The 23332-nt window shown below is 38.4% G+C and overlaps 1 protein-coding gene across 1 annotated transcript in view; it reads left to right on the top strand.

Annotated features, from left to right (window-relative positions):
- eipr1 (EARP complex and GARP complex interacting protein 1) overlaps positions 1–23118 on the top strand; it is a 49950-nt gene extending 26832 nt beyond the window's left edge. Inside the window, exons 7-9 of the mRNA XM_014029625.1 lie at positions 15721–15888; positions 17863–18030; positions 22821–23118. Of these exons, the coding sequence (XP_013885079.1) occupies positions 15721–15888; positions 17863–18030; positions 22821–22995 (511 nt within the window). The 3' untranslated portion in view covers positions 22996–23118. The remainder of the gene's footprint in view (positions 1–15720; positions 15889–17862; positions 18031–22820) is intronic.
- Positions 23119–23332: the final 214 nt, after the last annotated feature.

The following is a 23332-nucleotide window of genomic DNA, read 5'->3' as shown; positions in this document are numbered from 1 at the left end:
GTATATATACTGTATATATGATGCATTTATAGCCATCAAGTTATTTTACTTTAGTAAGCACATTTATTATGTGTACTAATGTTAAAATAAAAATAAAAAGCATGTATATTTTTTTTTGTTTAGTACTGCGGTGCAGTGAAGTTTTATAAATTATATTGAAAGAACTAGACTGAGTCAAAGGAAGCTTTTTTTTAAATCACAGATTTGCTCATGAGGTCATGTCAGATCTTGGTTACATTTATGGTAATTTACAAAAATATAYATATTTTCAAGTTCTGCTCAAAACTGCATCTTGTTTCAGTTTGGGTCCAGACATGCACCTTTTCTTTCGTTCGCATTTCTTTCTTTGCAAAAGCACCAGAAAGGCAAGGGCATCGGCGAGTCTGCGAACGTCCTCGTTTGTGACATTTAGCTGTCAGTCTGCTGGTTGTTCATGAGGTGAAGGAAGTTCGTTTTTCTCCTCGGCTCATGATGAAGTGAGAGCAGTGGAACACTAATGTTCCTGCTTGACATGGAGCATGTGTACTACTGCACATTAACCTTGTAACTGCAGGTTATCTGCAGCCCGTCTCACAACCCCGAGCTGTGTGTGTGCATTGTGTGCGTGTGTGTGTGTCTTGTTCATTTCCTGTGTTTCTGGGGTACTTGATGAGGGAGGTCAGCATGTGTGTATGTGTGGGCTGTGCTAGAGGAATAATAATCACCTCGCTATTGATCGCTGTGATAACAGCAAAGTGCTGAAGAGATTGAGAGGGGTGCTGCGTGGGGTGGACGAGAAAGTGAGAATGTATTTACAAGATGCGTATCGCAGGGCCAGATAAGATAGTTGAATCATTGATTCACTCCCCGTCAACCCCGTAACAAATTAAAGAGTTCCTGCACACCCCGTTTTGGCCACTCTCCTCCTGCTGTGCTGCTTTGAAAGATGCAACAGTGCAGATTTAGCCATCCGCACAAAGGGTAGGAGGGGTCRACAGCATAGGGCTTATTAACACAGACTGCAGTCTCATATTTGAGATCTGAAAACACATTATTTTGTGAGGGAAAGCCTACAACCAATAGAGGAAGCAAATATATCTTTTTTTCTTTGTTTTAATAAAATACACTGAATAAAACTGTGGTTACTCCTCTCAGACTGTTGGTTTGTTAGTGAGTTTAACTGATYACACCTCTGTAGCTAACATGTCTCCCTCAATCCAAGGTTTTTTATAAACACAGACCGCAACCAAGGACATCACGTTTATTTATGTGTGCGTGTTTGTGTGTGTGTTGGTGCTCATGCATGTGCATTGGTTCACAAGTGTGAAGTGGTTGCATGCGTTCAGCTTGCAAGTGTGAATAAGCAGCGAGGCACAGTCGTAGCTCAGTGAGTGACCTGCTTGTGATGGCTGATGACTCCGCTGTGGATACCTCCCTGCATCTCTGTGTGTGTGTGTGTGTGTGTGTGTGTGTGTGTGTGTGTGTGTGTGTGNGTGTGTGTGTGTGTGTGTGTGTGTGTGTGTGTGTGTGTGTGTGTGTGTGTGTGTGTGTGTTTGGTGTTGTTCCTATATGAATATGGCTCACTTGTCTGTTTGTAAAAGCCTGTGCGGTTGTGTGTGTATTTGTGTCCAGTTGGCGTGGCAGCTGTATGATGGCAGGCTCTCAGCACGCTCCGCTGCCTCCTCAGATGACCTTTGAGGTGTACCTTCACACCTGCAAACACACACACACAAAAAAGGCAGAAATAGGAGAACACACACACAGACACACACCGGCCCATGGCTTGACACAAGGCTGCCATGCTCTGGAACAGGCGCAGAGACTACATCTTATAGCAGACACTTTCAGTTAGTAATCTAACACACTGGAGAGGGGAAAAAAATACAAATACTGCTTATAAAACATATATAGATCCTGTTATACTTTGTACTGATGTAATATGCAGCATTATGTAAATTATGAAATACTCCTCTCCAATATTGGGGACAGAGTGGTGTTTAATAGAAAATCGTGACACATTTTTCACTTTTTTTAAAGCCCARTGGCTCAGTGTACTCAGACTTATACATTATTCAGACTTATCCTTGCTACATAGAACTGTAGTTGTGATTTTTAAAGTAATATTTATTTCATTGATGTAGCTACGAAAATGTTTTTATAACGTAACACCCTCCAATCATAAGTTTGTCAGCAGCTTCTTTTTTAATTCTTGTAATAAACAACATAAACAAAATATATACAATTTTATACAAAATGTGACTCAAAGCTAAAAATAGACATGTTTACCTGCAGTTCAAACATCCCCCCCTCCCACCCCATTCAAGGGAAAAAAATGTCCATTCTGCAAAAGTATTGTAGCTCTGAGAGACTCTTGGACCATTTTGCTGCAGTGCTCCTCTCCTCAGAGGTCTTTTTACACGTTTTTATTGATGTTTAGGGTTGTAAACTGTGTTGGACAATTACAAAACCATCAGCTTCCACATTTTGTGGTTGTCCACTGTGCACTCTGACAAGTGTTTAGCATCATTATTCTGCAGCAGGAGCCAGTGTCTTTACATCCTCAGCAGTTTCCCGGACACTGTGATGTTTGCTTCCAAATTGGATGAGTGTTAATTGAATCTATTCTTCATCAGGCCTAGACTCTCTCGATGAGACTTTTACCTGGATAAATAAAGGATATAATTCACCAGTGAAATGTGACTGATGCCTCTGGCTGCTGTAGAAGCCCAACGCATGATCAGTCTATTCCCATGTTGTTTAGTTGAATGTTGGGCATCAGTTATTTTAATATTCAGAATGCTTCGTGGCAGTTTATTGGAACTTATTATTTTTAACAACTTTATAAACGTCCAAACATGCCTTTTTTTGTTGATTGGGGGAAATATATTTTTAACAAGCTAAAAAAGATTTGATATGTTGATTATAAAATATTTTAAGCTGTATTGATTATTTTAAATATTCACAAAGCTAGAGCTGGGCGGTATGACCCAAATTTTATATCACGGTATTTTCAACAATTACACTGGTTTCACGGTGTGTCACGGTATTTTATTTCCTCACAGCTCAGCTGATAATAAAATGTACAAACTTTGCTTATTGACTTTTTTCTTTTACTGTACCTCTGTATCACTGTTTCCCTCCTCTTGTACATCTTTTCTTCTTTGCCTGGTTGTAGACAGTAATCATGCATTTAGGTCCGATCGTGAAGGGTTGACAAAAAATCATCTGGTCTATCGTTGCGTGTTAATAAAACTTAAAAGGACCACTCACCTTGCACATCAGTCAACTCAGCTACACTACAAAACTACTTCCCCCCGGGCTTTTCACAGTAGATGCACGCTAGTGTCTCCATGCAATAACGACTCCATTATAACGTAGCGCATTAAATCTAACTGTGCACGTCACTGAAGAGTTGTTTACTATATTCAGGGATGGTGAAAACGGGATGTTTTTTTACATCAGACCATATGTAAACACACCACCTGAAACACATCACCCGCCGCCAGTTCCAACAATAGAGATGTGACGTTCGCGAACGATCCGAATCTTTTGAACGGCTCTTTACAAYGAACGATAGGAGCCGAATCGCGGGCAGTAATGAGCCATTTGTAGTTTTATTTATTTTATTCCTCATATAATCTTTATTTTTTATATACTTAAATTGCTCCTGCTTTGCCTTTTCACGGAAGACAGGCAGAGTTGTGGAGCACAGAAGCTCATGATGAAAGGGGGAGGGGGGTTTCCGCTTGACAAACACATGGTTCCACCCACGTGACGGGATGATGTCACTATGTACAGCTATGTGATGACATAATACGTTCAAAATCAAACGGCTATTTTGAACGGCTCTATGAAACAAACGGCTCCCCAAGATCCGGATCCCTTCAAAGAGCCATTTATCCCATCTCTATCCAACAATAACATTAGCATGCTAATGCGCTTAGCGGTGCTGCGAGGAAACATGTCCCCAGGGAAACAGTTAACTGGCAGCTGCGACGAAACGTTCCGCACGTGTTCAGGCTATTTACACCAGTATTCAGAAAAGTCATATCAAAACTAAAATAAAAACCGGTTTTCGTTGCAAAACGTTATACCTCCCAGCACTACACAAAACCATAACTAATTTGACAAAACTTTGGCTTGGACTGTAACTTTTTGATTACGCAGATATTTATAATAAAACATTGACTCAAATAATCATRAAACTATAATGGCTGAGCTGAAATATTCCATCTAAAGAATTAATAGGACTTAATATKATTGCTCTTCTAGAAAACTCAATGAAATTAAGGTTTTGTTGTAAAAGTGTTTTCATATCAGGTGTCGACTGACATCAGCTGAAGACTAAATAGTGCAATGGATCTGCTTTCTGTATACTGTGTAGGGGTCACCTCGAGTGAAGAACCGACGACCCCTTACAACTGTGAATGACCAAGGAAGGTACAGCACTCAGGCAAACTCACAGTCTCACACTGGTTAATAATAGGAATAACAGAAACACTAAAAAAAGGTATTAATGCCAATTTAGTACCTATTTTGCCCAAAACCTAAAATGTCTTAGAGAAAAAAATATACATATATATAAATAAAAAGTGTTTTGTGCTAGCTTTTGGACAAGAATTAGCTCTGTGCCACTCCTTGCACACCAGGTTGCTTTGATTCTTTGAATAATATTAGGATAGCTAACAGGCATGCAGTACTCACTACTGGGCATAGAGCTCTCTCAATTTCTGTGTGCATTTGTGCGAGAGACAGAAATGTTTGTCGCAGGCATGTACTTCCTCTGCATTTTCCTGAATTCCCCCTCAGGACCCTCAGTCCACAGTGAGGGGTGAGGCACACACACAGACTCACACTGAGCTGTGTAATAGCTGTCAGACCTGCAGCYATACTGTGCACTGCAAGATGCATACTGAAAAGCAGAGCAGTGTAGCAGTGAAAGTATGGATTCCCAACTCCTACCGTCTGCTGTATATTTGTGTGTGTGTGTGAGAGAGAGAGCAAGAGACTGTAAGCTCGATGAGCAGAAAAGAAGGCACAATGATTGATGGCTGTGCTATTTGTTCCTTCACACACCAGGTTAAACGCCAGCTGTCTGTTGGTAGAAAGAAGAGAACTTGACATCATTAAAAGTCCTCATCCAGACAGAAAAACGCTGGATCAGATTGTGAGCCGCCCAACCAAAAGCAGCCTTTTCATTCTGCACTTTCAACCACGTGCCGTAGCRATAGACTATGCATTATTTGAAAGCTGTGTCTGTCATATTTTATTCAAATATTCAAATATAGCCTATTATTCAAACATGCTTCCTATTAAAAATGTCATATTTCAAAATCCAGTGAGGCCATTATGCTAAAGACATCCGTTGTTTTGTTGAAAATGTGGACTTCCATATGCCACTGTCGATTTGAGGGTGACCTTCTGAACCCTGCTACTGTCAAATCGATCATCTGTAACCTTTTCATGTGCACCGAGTCCCCTCTTCCCATCAGAAGGCACGAAACAAGCGTCACACTGTGACTCTCGCAGTGCTGTGGTCAAGACCTCATGCAGACATTGAAATGAAAGACTAAAGGTGAAGAAGAATACCTTTTGGATTCACAAGCACAGCTGTCGGATTTAAGTTGTTTGTCAGTGGTTTTATTCCACTGCAGAACATGTCAAGTTCACAGTTCAACAAGTATTTGCCCCTTTTTAAATGGTTGGAGCTTGATTACAGATGTCAAATAAATCAATATATTGTTTCTTTTTGAGTAGGCGTTTGTGTGTGTGTGGTTGTACTTGTTTTGACTACAGAGTGAGGACCATTTGCGCCATAGTTACTATCAAAGTGAGGTCTTTGATGTAAAGTGAGGACTGCTTCAATGTCCTCACTTTGTTTGCAGCTCTTCTGCGCTTTACTGGTTAGGTTTAGAGGTATGGTGTGAATTAAGTTTTGGTTCAGGTTAGGGTTAGCCATAGACCAGTAATGGTTAATTTTAGGGAAAATGTATGTGTTTGGCATAAATACAGTTACAAAAATGAATGGAAGTCAATTCAAAATCCTCAGTTTGATACAAATACAAGGATAAATGTGTGTGTGTGTGTGTGTGTGTGTGTGTGTGTGTGTGTTTATAAAAAGCAATTGTTCCATAAAAGCACATATTACATAACATCTTACAATGCCTAAAATCCAAAGGCTTCTGCATGTTTATGTGCAAAAAGCCACTGACACCTTGCTAATGTATCAAAGTGAATTCTTACCATTGTTGAGTCRTCTGTGTACAACCACTCACTCGTCTGTGAACCGTTCCACTCTTCTATCCAGTAGGTAGCAATAATGTGCTCACAAGCTAGCACATTAACTGTTAGTTCAAAAGAAATGAAGTTAAGGAATTTCTTAGCAAAAATCTGATGTAATTAGTTTGTCTCTGTAATCCCTGGGTGTGATGAGTTGTAGAAATGTGAATATTTATTCTCTTCATGCAGAATCACTTCAGAACAGTCATTCACATTGTTTTCCTTCATTTGCTCATGATTATACTTGTTCAAAGTTCAGTTTTATTGTCTCAAAAAAGAAATTTGAATTTAAAGTGGTAGTAAAAATACAAGGAAGAGAATTGACAATAAAAAAATAAAAATACATGAAGTTAAAGAGGAYGCATCAGAATTTAAGCAACCAAACTTGAGTTAAAACAATAAAAATAATTAATTAAATAATTTAGGAAATTGGCAACTTGGTTGAACTACCGTAATTGCATGGAAACAAATCATTTACTGTATATCTTTGAGTTCTGTGCTCTAGAAGGTGCAAGTACAGTATCTCCATCCTGAGGGAAGAAGAATAAATTCCTTAAAAAGAGATTGTGGTCATTTTAACTTCTCATTTGTGCCACATTAGGTGGCTCATCATGGTGTTCAATGTCCAAATATTCTGTTCTTCATGTGGTTGACAAGAAGGATTTATAAAAGGTTTAAGGCTGGCACAGATGTCAAAATTTATTTATCCCGCTTCCTTGCTTTCATTCCCTTTCTGTTTCACTTCAAAACATGTTAATTCATTGGATCACATAAAGGGAAGCTGAAAACATAATTTCATTTAGTTTACTTGGTATGTTGCAAAGTGACATTGGTCTTTATTTGCTTTATGCGAATAACAGAATGTAACGCTACTGCAGTGATTATGAGGTAGTGAGTTGGTGATGCTTGGTTTTGCGCACATAGATAATTTAAAAACTGATTTTTTTGCTTGTAATATGTCAATCTTTTGTTGTAAAGTGAGTGGGAAAATATATTGATTAAAAACACATATTGTCCAGGAGCACTGTGATTGCTGTTCCCATGGCTACCTCACATGACGTATTAWCTTCACAAAGCCCCACGAGAAGCAACGCCAGACACAAAACAGGAATCTCTTCCCATTCGAGAGCGCCCCTCAAAGCAGCAATGTTCGTCTGTTTGCTTCAGTATCAGGCAAGTTAGCTTTCACAATAACAAAAAACAGAGGAAAATTTACAACTATTAGTGAAGGCGTGCTTTTTTCCTGATCTTACCTATTAATGCCTTCTATTGTTGGCCTTGAAAGAAAAACAAATGGTTGTGATTCTGTGAACTAATTATTCAAATTTAATAAGATTTGCAGATTAGCACAGATAACCTTACTGTTAAATCAAATTTTTATTCCATTTCTCTTGTGTTTCAGAAGGGATTAAGAAAGACTCCACCTATCAAACTCTTTGCGCGAGTCTCATCCTACAGTAGTCATGGACAGTGTTTTAATGTGAAAAATCAAAAGCTTGACAGATTTTTTGCATTTAGTTTACAAATGTGTCATTTTTTTTATATCACGACCATAACTCTTGAAGTTAGACATACTGTACTGTATATTCTTGCAAGAAAATTAATTATGTAACATGCTGCTGTGCATTATGACCAAGAATGTCTTCTCTGGTTATGTCAATCCAAAGTCAGTTTAGATACAACTTTCCAAGTTTATGCTGTGCTGCCAAGTTCTTTTTAGAGAGAAAAGACTTTTTCCTGACAACTCCTTCAAACAAGCCAGACTTGTTGAGTCTACTTCCAATTGGCCTGCTGTGAACTTTAACACTGATGCCTGGGGAGTCTGAGGTGAAGCTCTTGGGTTGTTTGTAACGTCTTTGACCGTTGCACGGACTGACCTCAGGATGAAAGTGTTGGAACACCTGTGAAGAAAACTCAGATGTTTTGCTCGTGTGATTTTTCTTTAGAATGTTGAATGAAGTACTTCTGATAGTATCTCTATTTTATAGGGATGCACCTACATTAAATTTAATCCGATATCAATATCCAACATGTAGGGGTCACCTTGAGTGAAGAAACAAGATTTACTGGCTCGAAGCAGGCCTCGGACAGGTCTGACGAGAGGACAGGAACTCTGTCACAAACTGAACTCTATTTAGGCCATGACAGGTCATTCTAACCGTGGAAGAGAACCCCTCAGTTCTCTTAATCAGATAATGGACAGAACAATCTCTTCTGTTCGTGATTCGTTTGTTGTTTAACTAAGAATGTTTATGCATTTGTTAAATCATGATAATGACTTGTCACAGGAAAAGTGGAACCACTTCTTTTCTTTTATCATGCCTTAAAGATTTATAATGGTATAAAAAAATCACAGAGAATCTGATTACAATGTTTTCATTGTGTTTTTATGTAAATCACTGTTTTTATTTTACTGTGAACACACTAATGTAATTGTGGATTTTTCCTGAGAAAATCTTTCATTTATCTGGACTAACAGAAGGTTCAGAACTGATTAAAGTTGTAATTAACTTTGGCATTTCCTGTTTAACTTTGACTAAAGTGTTTTATCATGTCATCTTTTAAACACTGTCCAGAACTAACTAAATCTGAAATAAATAATACAGAAATTCCATTAAAAGTAAAAATAATAATAGAGTTTTACTCACTGATGAGTTTCTAGTGAGTAGCCGCCATCTTGAATTCTGAACTCTCCCACTTTCTGATGGGGAATTTCCATGGATGATCGACATGCAATACGGGAGATGTAGTTTATGGTCAATGCTGAATTTAAAGCAGCTCATGTTGAGACATTAATACTGTGCTATCAACTAAATTGCTCAGTTATTTAAAGCCAACAGCTCAGGGGCAGGACAAATATTATCATTCAATTTTGTATTTGCTTATTTTATTGCATTTAATCACAAATTTAAAGTTTACCTTTTGATATAAGAAACAATTTTCATATTAGGTTTAAAAAATATTTTTTGGATGGGTGTTAACACCCCTGGCTGTCCAGTTGGGAGTGCCTTGAGTTTGACACGTGCCGTAAAAAATGACCAGACCACTGACGTGGCTCTCTACTTAAGTTAGTCCTGGCTATGCAGAATCACTTTCACTATCRTGGTCAAACAGAAATGACTCAACCAACCATTTCCTTTCCCCAAACAGAAACACAAAGCTAAAATGTGGGAAATCAAAGTGTTAACATTGGCCCAGTTTTACTTATCGTACTGATATTCAAAAAAATGACCAATATTGGCCGATACTGATGTTAATTGTGATCTATTGTGCATCCCTACTATTTTACTTTAATTTCTTCTCTAAWAAAAATGTTTATATATTTTTTTCCTTTTGGTTTTATGCATTCGAGTTCACATCAAATTGAATGCTCCTGACCAGGAAAACTAAATCTACTTTTCCCAAAGCTGCTTTTTTCATCAGTTCAGATCAGTTTATGTATTTTATTAGCAGCACATAATTTCAATTTAAAATGAGAAAATCTATAAAAGTAGTAAAAATAAACTTAGTTTTTTTCTCACTGCTTTTGTGTTAGTTAAATAAGAACTAACAGCATAATATGATGTTATTTTTCATCTGAAGTTGAATTTATTCCGTTTTAAAACCTAGTAAAGGACCAGCTGAGTTGTTTTGATGTCCCACCATGTAAAAACTTGCTGAACTGAAAGAGAGTGAACTTCATTTTCACTATAACTCTATGYATGCTGCTTTATGTAATGATCCATTACTTTAATGCATGAGCAGATCCTCYACTGCTGTCTCCTTCCCTCTTTCTACCTGCCTGCCCACCTTTCTCTCTACCATCTGTCTTTCTCTGCCTTCTCCATCTCAAAGCCAGGCTTTAATTTTGATCAGCGATGAAATGATTGCTCTCCTCTTTCAATTTTTCTTTCTCCCCTCCCCTCCCAGCCCAGTTGTCATAGAAACAGGAGTGTGTGCGTGTGCGTTCGAGAGGTAGTTTGTGTGTTACCGCGAGCGTCTGTGTTCCAGTCGATTCCCTCAGCAGAGAGATTTATCATCCAGACTAAGTTAGGAGGTTGTGCGTGATGGCCAAATGTGCACCTTCCTGTCTACGTTTGTAGCTTCCTGCCTACTCACCTTTATCTTCTTCTCTATTTGCTTGCAGAAATAGTATTTGAGTGTGTGTGTTTTCCCAGTTTTATGTTTTTATCTGTGCGCGCCCAACAGTGTGTGTAATAGGTCCCCTGTCCCCTCATCAGACCCCCATCACACACTCTCTAGCTGGATGGATGACTTTAGATTGAGTGTTTGGTGGCTTAGGCCGACCACAACTCTAATCCTCTGCACTCAAACAAACGTAAACACACACTTGCACACATACATGAGGTCCCAGGTCTCTCCACTATTAGCCRGGGCCGAGGGAGTTTATGCGTGCCTCTGTGTGTGTGTGCGTGCTTGGAGGGGGATTGCTCAGAGACACAAGAAGGGGGAACGAGCGAAACTAACCCAATTTCCTGCTCCATTTCCTTTTCACGCGGCGGGTGCGTCCCATTCCACAGCGGGCCGGGTTGAACACCAGCAACCCTACAGCCCGAGGTCACGCCTTTTACCTCTGAGCCACACTCAGGAAAGGGAGGGAGCAGTTTAAATAAATCATGGGCCTCCGCTCAAAATTACAAACGAAATTGCTATTTCGAGTGAAATCGAAGTTCACTWAAAGTTCCAAGTCGACTCAGATCAGAATGTTGCCGTTTGATAGCAGCTTCTTTAAAATATTCATCTGTCCTGTATTTTGTTCGGTAGCTCTCCGTCTTTGAGGTTGTGTACGTACATTTAATAAATAAGCATCCCATAAAAAATGTCGCAGAACAAAATAATGCGGCTGATTATAACCTCTTTCCAGAAATGACCATGACTTCTTTGACACAACACAGCATATGGTGAAGCACCTTTGATGCAGAGGAGAAGCTTGTTTCTTTTTCTGATGCCTACCAGGTGGTGGCTTCCAAAGGAGAAATAATGACGTCGTGACCTCCATAGGAAAAAAAAAAGCCATTATCCATACAAGGTCCTATTTTGCAGAGATATATTTCAACTACAACATGGTTATCTTTGTTTTAAAAGACAAGAGATATGAAGGAATTTATTGGTTAAATACTGATTTAAAGCATCACACCATTTGCCTTAGTTTCCTTTTTAAGGCTTGATTTTTATAATCTATGGTTTGACTATTGTAATGTCCTGATTAAAATAGTTTTAGGTACATGCCCAAAACACCTTGGCAACACGAAATAAACCATTAATAAAAACATTAGATGAGAATTGCTGTTCAGAGTGTCTGCGATTCAGCCGTAGGCCTGTAGGTGGCGTACCAGGCACTGAAGATCCCTGTATATTATAGACCGGAACTTCCGGTTTCAGGCAGCGTTGCTTTGGTTGCTTCAGTGTAAGCAATAAAGGCTCACTCATTAACCAGATCTGGGTTGTATGGTCCTCTTTCTCCTCACATTTAATTTATTCAACATTTATGTGGTTTTGTGTCGTTTCCAATTTAATGAACACTAAATTTTCTCACAGATACAAACTCAAAAGAATATAGTTGAAGATGGTTCTTTGTTTTAAAAGACAAGAGATACAAACTCAAAAGATGATAGTTGAAGATGGTTCCAGCAAACTTGCCTTGATGCTTTTGTAGCCTGTAACTGTAGCTTGCATTGGTTCATGATAGTTTAACCCAGGGATATTCAATCCTGGTCTTTGAGGACCACCATTATTCATACTGTAACTCCAACACACCTGATTCAATGATTGAATTACCTCTCCACATTCAGCAGAAGCCTTTTAATCKCCCATTCTTTCAAGTCAGGTGTGTTAGAGCAGAGAAACCTTTCTAAAATAACAACCCTTATGGACCCAGACTGGACACCCCTGGTTCAACCAGTGCCAAAGTCATAAGACACTGTCCTCAAGATCACATTTATTAAAACAGCTTTATTGTTAACAATTGGCTAACAATTTAGATTTTTTTGGCAATCAGACAAATAAATAAACAACTAAATAAATAAATAGAATTCCTTCTTTGTGCTCTGAGTATTTTGCATTTTGGCAGGGCCCAAGCAGGTTGTCATATATCCTTTGTTCAGAGTGGCATCTGTCAAGCTGCTTTACCAAGAAGGCCTGATTGATGGAGTGCTGCTGACATGGTCATCCCTCCAGGAAATCACAAGATGGCACACATAAAATGTGTCAGAGATTGTGGGGTTCTTGGTCACGTCCTTTTCCAGGGTTCTACTTGCTTTGGCTAGATGGCAAACTCGAGTTTAGTCTAATGACAAATTTAAGGAAGTCCTGGTTTGAAACCTATTTTACATTCATCGTGGGAACACTTAAAGCTTCTCATGGATCAACTGAATGACTCAGTTTAAGACATTTGTTTTTTAAGTAAATAAAATAGTCTGAGTTAAAAATGTGGGATAATTATTGTTTAAATGATGAGTGAAACAGTGTCTAAGTTATGAATTCATTATTGCTTTACTAATTTGTGTCTCCTATTAAAATTTAAAGAATTTGTTTTGTTGCATTTAACCCGAAAATGTTTTATTTTTAGAAGAAACGTTTTTTACAGCTGCTTTGTTTAGAAGCTCATACTGTCTGCTGATGTTACAAATGTATTGCCAGGCTGACATTGTAAATAAGAAATTCTTCTTAATGCTTTGCCTGGTGAAATAAAGGTTAAACAAAAAAAAAATAAAATAAAAAAGTACCGGTATGTCTGTCAGAGATACAGCTCATAAACATACATAAAATACTGTCATATTTATGTAATAATTTATAGCAGACAGAGTTCTTTCTATTTCTTTTGAACAAATGCCTTATTATAAAAATTAGATGTTTTTTTAAAATCAGTATTTATGTATAAATGCTAACCCATATGAAGGTGTTAAATGTGTTCTCCTTTTGTGCTCCATAAACAGAGTGTGCTTTTGGCTTTTACTTGTTATCTAACATTTTCTCTCAAACATACTAAATAATAAAACTACGGTCCAGTGGTGGTAACAGTATGAACACATGCACACTTAAAAACACACAAAGTCCTACTGAGTCCCTGAGTTGTCTTGACCTAAATAAAGCCCAGCGGTCTGCCTTAGGTCATTCTCTTATACCTTCCTTATTTTAATGAGATTTTTAATTAGCATGTTAATTGCCTAACACAATCAGCAGGGTGACTAGCTTGCTGGTTAGCTGCTGTTGGCATCCAACTGGGCTATAACACTGTGGCTTTCCACTCTACTGAGCAAAACCACGCAGAGCTTAGCTGAGCAAGGCTAGCCTGGAGAAGAAAACGGTATAAAAGAAAACAAGTAGTGATTTTTCTTCAGACTCACGCTGCATTTATGGTGAAGGCAGCGCTCCAAATCTAATTAGCTACCAGTTTATTTCACCCCTGACCACCAGTTCTTTGTTGCTTTTTGCTGCTGTGTAGAAAAATATTTCAGGCGACTACAAAAACCCAGAATCACCACCGTAATCAGCCAAGGTATTTTATTCATAGTGTGTAGAAAAAATTGGCTTTCATAATAATGTTATTTTATTTAGCGTTTGCAACATTAATAGTTTGAGTGATCCTGATTAAAAAAAAAAACAAAATTTAAATAAAATTTAAATCGGTCATTATTTTTGGGATACAATGCAAAAATACTGTTTAATATCTTCTATTGCCAATCTGCACTCATCTGTATCACTTCATATATGAACATGCAAATAAAATATGGATAACATTTTCATTTTAGATAACATATTCCCATCTCCATCAGGTTGAGGAGCTGAAATATCTGGGTGTCTTGTTCACTAGTAGGATGGAGTGTAAGATGTATTTTTAAGATGTAAGGGTGTAAGAAAATTTTGTGTTCGTTAACTGAAATCGTGATAAAACCACATAAATTTTGAATAGATTAAAATGCGAAGAGAATGGAACCAAACAACCCCAGATCTGGTTATGAGCGAAGCTTTATTGCTCACGGCTGGAGAAGCAAAGCTGCGCTGCCTGAAACCGAAAGTTCCGGTCTTTAAATACAGGGATCTTCAGTGCCTGGTACGCCCACTACAGGCCTACGGCTGAATCGCAGGCAACTCATCCAGAAAAACATCTTTTTCCTAATGAATTTATAACGGTTTTATCTATGTGTTGTCATGATGGTTTGGACATGTAGCTAAAACTATTTTAATCAGGACATTATAAAAGTCAAGCCTTAAAAAGGAAACTAAGACAAATGGTGTGGTGCTTCAAATCAGTATCTAACTAACTAATAAATTCCTTCAAATGTGTTGCTTCGTTTGAGCGTGGTGAAAAAAAGAGATGAGTCAAAAGACAAAGCTCTTAATTTACTGGCTACATCTGTCTCTGTTCCATCCCTCACCTGTGGTTACGAGGTTGGGATCATGATTGAAAGAACAAGATCCCAGATACAAGCAGCTGAAACGAGCTTCCTTCATGGTAGAAGATAAAGATGTACATTTGAATAAAAAAAAAGACCGGAACTTGGGTCATAAGTTTTGTAAAAGTGTAATTTTAAGTCTTTTTTATGCTGATATAGTTTAACAAGCTGAAACCACTTCACGAATAAACAAATTAACAAAAGGTACCAACTTCGCTAAGTTCCATTTTTGTAAAACAGACTCCAGTCACTCATCCAAATAAATTTCTCTGTTCTTCATGTCTGAAACATTTAAAATATTTTAAATTTTGAGGTTGTTGTGGTTGGAGGATGAAACTGTGAGTTTGGCTGCAACAGACGGCAGCCTGCTGCGTCTGGAAATGAGTTTAATGGGAGTGGAGTTTGTGCACAAAAAAGCTTAAAGAGGTTAGACTGCAGAGTGGAAGTGATCTACTGTCAAATGCATTTACTGGTGCAGCTATAATGTTTTAATATACCAGTTGATAATTCGCTCAAATAATTGTTAAATTGTTAAATTCATGCCATCTAATATTGGTTACCAGTTACTATTGGTAAATCTGGCTTTGGAAACAAGGAGAATATGTAGGTCAAAAGAAAAGGCAGTTGTTTATCTATAATTAGGGGAAAGTAGATGTAAATGTATAGGAGATTAAAAAGATTATAGATATCTAGAAATGTGTTTGAAAATCCATTACAGAGCATCTCTTCCTTCCTCCGTCACWTCACCCTGTTAGCTTCACTGCAGCAGGAACTCAAGGCTGTTCGGTTCTGAGGCTCGCCTTTGTAATTTACCTCTRCCTGCGTTGGCTTCTTTATTGAGCTTGGCCTTCACTGACAGAGAGTCACAGAAAAAGGCTTTGATTTAGCTTAGGAATGTTCTCACTTGTTTGGATCCTGTAAATCATGTTTGTTCTGTCATATCCCCCTTCCCTTTTTGACTCCCTCCATCCTAATCTGCTTCTGCTCTTATCTTTTTTTCTTCCCTCCGAGCTGTCCATCTTCTCCCTGCTTTCTAATCACTCCTCTTTTATCTTCCTCTTTCCAGTCAGATCTACTGTATAGAAAGCACTCATGGCCAACTGGTGCGTGACCTGGACTTCAATCCCAATCGACAGTACTACCTGGCGAGCTGCGGGGAYGACTGCAAGGTCAAGTTCTGGGACGTCCGTAACGTTCAGGAGCCTGTAAAAACCCTGGAGGAGCATTCTCACTGGTGTGTGGGTCCACAGAGGTTAAAAGAGCATTTACATGAACGATTATAAGTTCTTATGTCAACACTTTGGTTGATGTGAGACTTATCATCCAGTCTCCTTTTTTTTGTCTGTATGCTGCAAAGAGGCTATTTTGCAGCAAAATATTTTTTCCGAGACTGACCAGAAATTCTGTTAGTATACACAAAAATTTAGTGGGGCAAATATTTTGGTGATTATTCAGATGAATGAAGAGAAATCTCTGGCTTAAAAAGCATTGGCACTTTTTCACCATTGCATCAGAGCATTCTCTTTGAAGCTGACTGGAAATCATCTAAAGATGGTTAGTTTTATAGTAAGGTTTTGTTTGTTTTTGTATTYTTACCATTTTCATTTTACAAAATTTAAAAGAAATTTGAAACAAAATGTATTTTATAACATTTGAAATAGGAGGGGTTTTTTTTTTTGCTTCTGCACAAAAGCAAGTTGTTTTAATTCTGAAAGAATAAAATCATAGGATGGTGATTAAGCTAAATATTCAGGCATATTCAGAGARCCCACTCACAACAACAATCAATGCGGTAATAACGTCTTCGCTCCACTTTTGATTGGTTTCTTGTTTCAATAATTGCTTTATCTCCCGACTAATGAAATGCCCCGACTACTGTTGATGTAATAAAAGGTAGTAATACAGTCATTAAATCTGCAGCCACTTGTTTTGTCATTTGCTCTGAAGCAGAGTGCAGCCAAGTCCACCTACAGAACCTCAGGTTGTCTCCCGAAGAWGCTTCAGGCGTTGCTAACAGCTAAACAGTCAACTGCAGATGTGTTTGTGTGGGAGACACATTGTCTCCTGTGTGAGCTGAATAGATGATCAGTGCGTTTCTGTGAGCTAAAGKAGGATCCTGCCGCAGCATACCACTCCTCACCTGACACCAGCAGGCATGCACACAATATGTGTGCATGCCTACACACACTTCATTCATTCATCCTATGCACACACACATAGGCAGACGTTATCTCCAAAGAAGAGACAGGCTTTGCAAACATATCCATAACGGTAGATTACAGCAGATGGGATGTCTTCCGATAGGTGATATGCATGTATGTGTGGATTCGCTATCTGCGAATCTGTGTTTTTGCAAAAGATTTCTTTTTATCTGTGCGGCCACATGCGTTTGTGTGCATTCTAGCGTTTCTATAAAGCGTATTCTCATTTGTATTCGCCCGTATGAGCATCTGACTTCAGCGCGATGCGTACATGTGTGGGTGTTTGTCGTGCGCGCTCATTTGTCGGAGCGCAGCCAGGATATGGCCTCGGGGCTGCTGGGGGTATTAGGAACTTTTTTTTTTTTTTTTTGCAGGGAAGCGGATTAGCGGAGCGCAGGGAACGACGTGGCCACGGCTGATTTTTCTGTCAACAGCCTCGGTTATCCCTCAATCCCTTCCTGTGAGGGAACTGGGACCGCACTCTGAGCTGCGCCCCCGGGCTCACAAAAGAAACCCAGACACACAAAGAACGTGTGGAGAAGGACGGGGGAGAAGCAAGTCAAAGAGGCAGTGTTGAGGGGAGAATGAAGGGACAAAATGGGGAAGAATGCGGGAGGGAAAGTTGTGAGAGTGARCAAGAAATAAAGCGAGGATCATGGAGTTTCTGATAATAATCATCAGCTCATGTGAACTAAGCTCAAGTATAGACTGGCTGCAAGCTTCCAAATCCGCATTACTGGCATCTGAATACTCAAATAGAGAATGCCTCTGTAGGAGCGCTGCATTTTCTGCAGGATTTGTGTGGGAGGCTGAGTGCGTGCATGTGTGGTCCGCTCACAAATTCGGTAAACAAACTATCACAGCGTTCACCGCTTGCTGCGGGGCTCTTCACCCACACACAGCTTTGTTCCGAATAATTTCAGTCATATGCGTGAATGCGAAAACGGATCGCGCCTCCCCAAACGTTGCTGCGTTGCCTAATTCTGAATGATTATTGTGTGTCCCAGGGTGTGGAGCGTCCGCTACAACCACAGCCACGACCAGCTGGTGTTGACAGCCAGCAGCGACAGCCGTCTAATTCTGTCCAATATGGTTTCCATCTCCTCGGAGCCATTCGGACACTTGGTGGACGACGACGAGCTCAGCGAGGGGGAGGAAAACCATCAGGAAGACACGTAAGAAAAAAAAACTGAAAAATGGTTTCCGGTTTCTAAAAGTCACCTGCTTCTGCTTGCTTCACGTAGACTTTGGCTTGAGCTGGTTGACTTTTTTTCCCCCCTTATTAAAGAACAAAAATGTGAAATTGTTTTAATAAGAGAATTATTAAAGTAAACACCGAGTATGGGTTTCAAACCTGTGATTTTTTCTCCTAAATGAAAGAAGAGTTTGAGTGACATCTACAAATTAATACCCTTTGAAACTAGGCAAAGAGAAAACATCCATCATCACTAATACATGTTAATCTTTTTAAAAGATTTTTATAACATCCCATTCCTTCCTTGGTGGATCAGCTATAGTCTGCTGAACTTCCTTCTCTTGTTTCAAAAGTCAACCTCCGCTTTCATACAGATGGACTCGCATTGTGTTTAAGCACTTTTTGATATCCAGAATGCATAAACATACCAATCTATTCAACATGTTAGCTGGCATTGATCAGTCAAGTAGGATCATCTGACACCAGTGATGGTGGCTGATATTTATGTGGTGGTTCATTGTTTTGTTGCGTTGATTTTGCCCTGAAAATGACTCATTTTCTTTATGAAATATTATATTTTTTTCTTACACATAACTTAGGGCACATAAACACTAAAAGGTCATTGGCTTTGTGTTAGTATTGCAAGCTAAGAATTCCTTAAAATCCTCTTCCACAGAGAATTTTTACGTAAAAAAAATCTTTGATGCATTTGTGATAAAGTGTGAAAAAGGGATGAAATRCTCTAAACTGCTGAGTTATTTTCTCAATGCATATTTTCTTGTCCAATTTCAAATGGAAAGAAATGAAAAAAATGAATATCCCGGATGTTCTGCTATAATATTTATATTTTTTTGGTAACAATTATTGGGCTGCAAAGGTTCATCCTTGGAAGATGGCGTAAAATAACTTAAATGTTCCCTCTCTTACAATTAGGATGTTTTTTTTTCTTTTCCTTTTACCTTAGTTTGTATTATAATAGGACTAGAAAGTAATCATATAGTAAAGAAGACAATTACTGTGAGTTACAGCAGTCTAAAGCTGTCTAACATGGTGTTAAATCATTGGTTGGACTTTGGGGTTCACAACTAGCTTCTGCTTTTTAGTTTAGCTTTTTGTTAAAAAAGGACATGTTGGTGGAATATGTAATATATAGTTTATCTTAGGTTGTAATTACCTTGTTTAAAATCCTTAGTATGAGTAAATTGAGGTTGAGTGAGACATTAGCTTAACTAGCTTCAACAAGTTTCCTGTAAAACACCAACAATGAAGCCATTTCATTCAGCTGAATTCTTTTTCAAATGAAGTTTCTCTTAAGCTTCTTGAGCTTGAATAGACTCGAAATGTATTCTCCTCTGCTGTTACAGTGTACCGTATTAAAATTCACATGTGGCATCTCAGACACAAGCTCTTATCATATCATATGGGATAAGAATATTTATACTCTACTTTCCTTGTCTTTCTTCAGTATCATGAGGGTCTAATGGAATAAACCAAGACTGGATATTGTACGAAAATGTGCTGTGTGTATTTTGAGCTGTTCGTTTGATAATGATTCTCTCAAGATTAAAGCTGACTGCCTGAACCTCCGCTCTCATATTCTTTGACATTCAGAAACATAAAAGTAAAGAGGTAAAACATTAAAAATGTGTTTCTGTCAAAACACTTCAGATGTTTTTCCTCTCCATCTGTAGCCTTAATAGTTGATTTGAAAATAGCAGGAAAATCCTCCGTAATGGTTACTGTTCACTGCTGTCCAAACCTGCCACAGTCCAGCATCCATTATGGTCCCATTCCCCACTCTCAGCTGAAACTACTAGCTCTTACACTCAATGGCTGACTCTCAACCAAAATTATCAACTCTTCGTCCTAATCACCAGCACTCAGCTTTAGTTTTAACCCTTCTACTGCAGCTATTGACCTCTCCTTGCATTTACTACTCAACTCAGCATTACTGGACGCTGTGCGCAGACCAGATTCAGTGGTCCGACCATCTGGGATGAGGATTGTTTTAGAAACCCAAGGAAGAAGTTTTAAAATTTCATATACTGCTTTCTTTCAGGCTTCTTTCCTGTTATTAAAAACATTAGAAAAATCTTGTTTGAAATTGCTTTTAAGTTACATGACAGTATATATTAAAGGGGACGTTTTAGCCATTAAATGAATTTTGTGGTGAACTTGGAGTCTGTAGGAGTACCGAAAACTTGAATTTATTCTCTCCCGGTGCTGAGTAGATATCTTTGTATTGTTTGGGTCATATTTTTCAACCCTCTTCAAGTTTTCTTTATTTCCTGTGTGATGTTTTCTGAACTATTACRTCACAGTTTTTGTGATGGAACTTTTAACTATGGTCTGGACTTACCAATTACAATTTGGTCGTCTTCATTTTTCTTTGGCCCCAGCATATAAGGTTGGATGGAAAAGTGTTCCCTTGTTGTTCCCTTGTTGTTGTCTTTTAATTATTTTATTAATAAAAAAATTATGTGCTGCTATATAGTCGTAAACCTCTCTATCAAACTAGCATGAACGACTCTGGAAGCTTGAGGGGGGCAGGGTGTGAAATAGGGCTGCCACAATTATTAAAATAGTTGATGACTAATTTAATAATCGATTAGTCTGTTTTTTTTTGTTTGTTTTTTTTTTTTACATTGTTTTTCTCTCCAAACTGCTTTGACACCTTCCACTGCCACATCTGCCTTTCTGTTCTCGACACACATGCACAGTAGTGGTAACTGGGGTAGGCCGTGGACGTCACAAGACATTATACAGCCAGGCTCTGGTACCGTAGCTACCCAGCAATGGAGCTCAAAAGTGTGGGATCATTTTAAGAAAATGAAAGAGAAACCTGTGCACTGCAATATCTGCAAGGCAGAACTTGCCTTCCAGGGCAATTATTTTTAGTTAGCATGTAGCTAAAATCTAACGATGGTTATATACAGGGTTCCTACAGATCCTTAAAAAGTCTTAAAAGTCATTGAATTCTTCAATCAAAAAATAAGGCCTTAATTAGCCTTAAAATGTCTTTAATCAATCTGTCAGAAGTCTTAAAAATGTGAACACGTTGTACGTAGGATGATTGTAATTTTTCTCAAATATTAAAATAATTGGTAACTTTTTTCAAACGTTCACATGCAAATATCTCAACAACCATTCATCTGAGCATTGTGACATTCATTTCATAATATCTCAATAATATTGTATTTCCAAAAATGTATTCACATTTCTTACAAAAAAGTTGATGTCACAGGCACTTTAAGGTTTCATCTACAGAAAAGTAGGGTTAAGACCCCACTGTGGGTCCTAAAACTCCTAATTTTGGGTCGTTACAGAATTTCCAGGAATTAAATTAAGTTTAAAACTGACTGCTCTGAATGTTTTTGCTGCATTTGACAAAAAAGCAGTTCAATATGGTTAAAAACAATTGGTTTATTAGGAATATTTGAATACTTCAACCAAAAATACTTTGATTCATGAGTTTCTGCCAGTTTTTAATTTTTTGTCCTTTGTGTTCATTGTGAAATTGTTCTTAAATTTAATTTCATTTGGCATTAAAAAGTCTTAAATTTAACTTGCCTTAAACTGTAGGAACCCTGTATACAATAGCAGCTGCATTCTGGCACGATAAGCTGTTTGTTTTATATTCAATTAACGTATGGTCCAATTAGTCGACTAATCGGAAAAAAAAATCGATGATTAATCGGCTATAAAGAATCATTTGTGGGAAKCTCCTCCTTTGGATTCAAAACGAGTTGATCTGAGACACACCTCAGAAAAAGGGGTGAAAGAGGGGCTTGTGGAGTTACAATATGTAGAAATTCAGACCAAAGTATTGCAGTGTACTTTATATAGACCCCAACTGAATGATTAAAAAAAAAAGGGAAATTGTTGCAGAAGTTTTGCCTTAATATAACTGAATTTTTACATAATACTCGAAATTTGCTTTTATTGAAGAGCTTTCCCAATCAAGCTAAATAAACATGTGACGTCTGCAGAATGATGTTTGGCAGCTTGTCGGCCGTTAAACTGTTCGGCGACATTATCCCTAAAAACCTTTAAACCCCCTGGTGCGACTGAGGCCAAGCCCAGTATTTGTTAGGATCACTCGAGTGCTCCCATTTGTGCCTTTTCTGTTCTTTTCCTTCCGACTGAATGTATACGAGTGTCACTTCTAAGAATGATTTTATTTTAGGCTGCAGTCCAGAGGGAGCAGCTACTGTCAGCGCAAAAATGTTAAGGTCTAAAATAAATCCAAATGCTTAAATCACAGTTTCCCCACAGGACTACTTACACGAAGGGGGTTTGGGAAGAATTTTGGATTGCAATAATGCTGGATCATATTTCTAAATTGTTATTTATTGTCCAGTTATAGTAGCAGTGGGAGAAATGTGTCTGCATCAGGCAAGATGTTGTTGGAGTTTTAAACAGATGGATCACATAAAAAAGTGATTTCATACAGATTGTTCACACCTTTTTTAAGTTGTGCGATGCTTATAATGAGCTCTTTMTGTGTAACGCCTCAGTTTACACCTACAGAGAAATGTAGCGTGTACACCTCTGCTGATCTTTTGCCCGCTAATGGTGCTGATGTTGGCCCAGTGACCTTATGAGACTTCCTGCTGCCATGGATACCATCCAACAACGTTGATAAAGACATTTTCTCAATTAAATCCACAAAATCAAGGCAAAAGCAGCTGTGTTGTATTATGTTAAAATCTAAAGCATGTTGTYTCCTCCATGTCCCAGGGCTGACCACAGTGTGTTTCTGTAATGCAGGAGTAAGGAGCCTCTGAAAGACAGTGTGGTGTCCACCTACGAGGAGCACGAGGACAGCGTGTACGCAGCTGAGTGGTCCTCAGCTGACCCCTGGCTTTTCGCTTCTCTTAGCTACGATGGACGCCTGGTCATCAACCGGGTCCCCCGAGCTCTTAAATACCGGATCTTGCTGTGAGAGGGTGAACTCCAATGTAAGAGTGCGTGACTGATGTAAATGTATCATAGTATTTATATCCCACTCATTACTGTAAAAAACAAGTGTTGCTTATAAACATTAAAGTAATATGTCTGGATACAATTTTGACTTTGAAGGTTTTATTCAGGCTCTAAATGTATTAACTTCAATCAGCATTTGTCCTCATATCCCAAGGTCACTCATTTAGCTTTCATTAAAATAGTATTTTAGTCTCTAATATAAAGAACATTACTGGTGTCAACGCAGACTCATGAAAAATAAAAAGGCAATTTATGTGTTTGCTTGACCACAATTCATTCAATTTATTTATAAAGGG

Source organism: Austrofundulus limnaeus, unplaced genomic scaffold (genome assembly GCF_001266775.1).
Source record: "Austrofundulus limnaeus strain Quisiro unplaced genomic scaffold, Austrofundulus_limnaeus-1.0 Scaffold929, whole genome shotgun sequence".
Taxonomy (NCBI): domain Eukaryota; kingdom Metazoa; phylum Chordata; class Actinopteri; order Cyprinodontiformes; family Rivulidae; genus Austrofundulus; species Austrofundulus limnaeus.
Note: the sequence above shows the minus strand (reverse complement) of the source record. Positions and strands in the feature narration are given on the sequence as shown.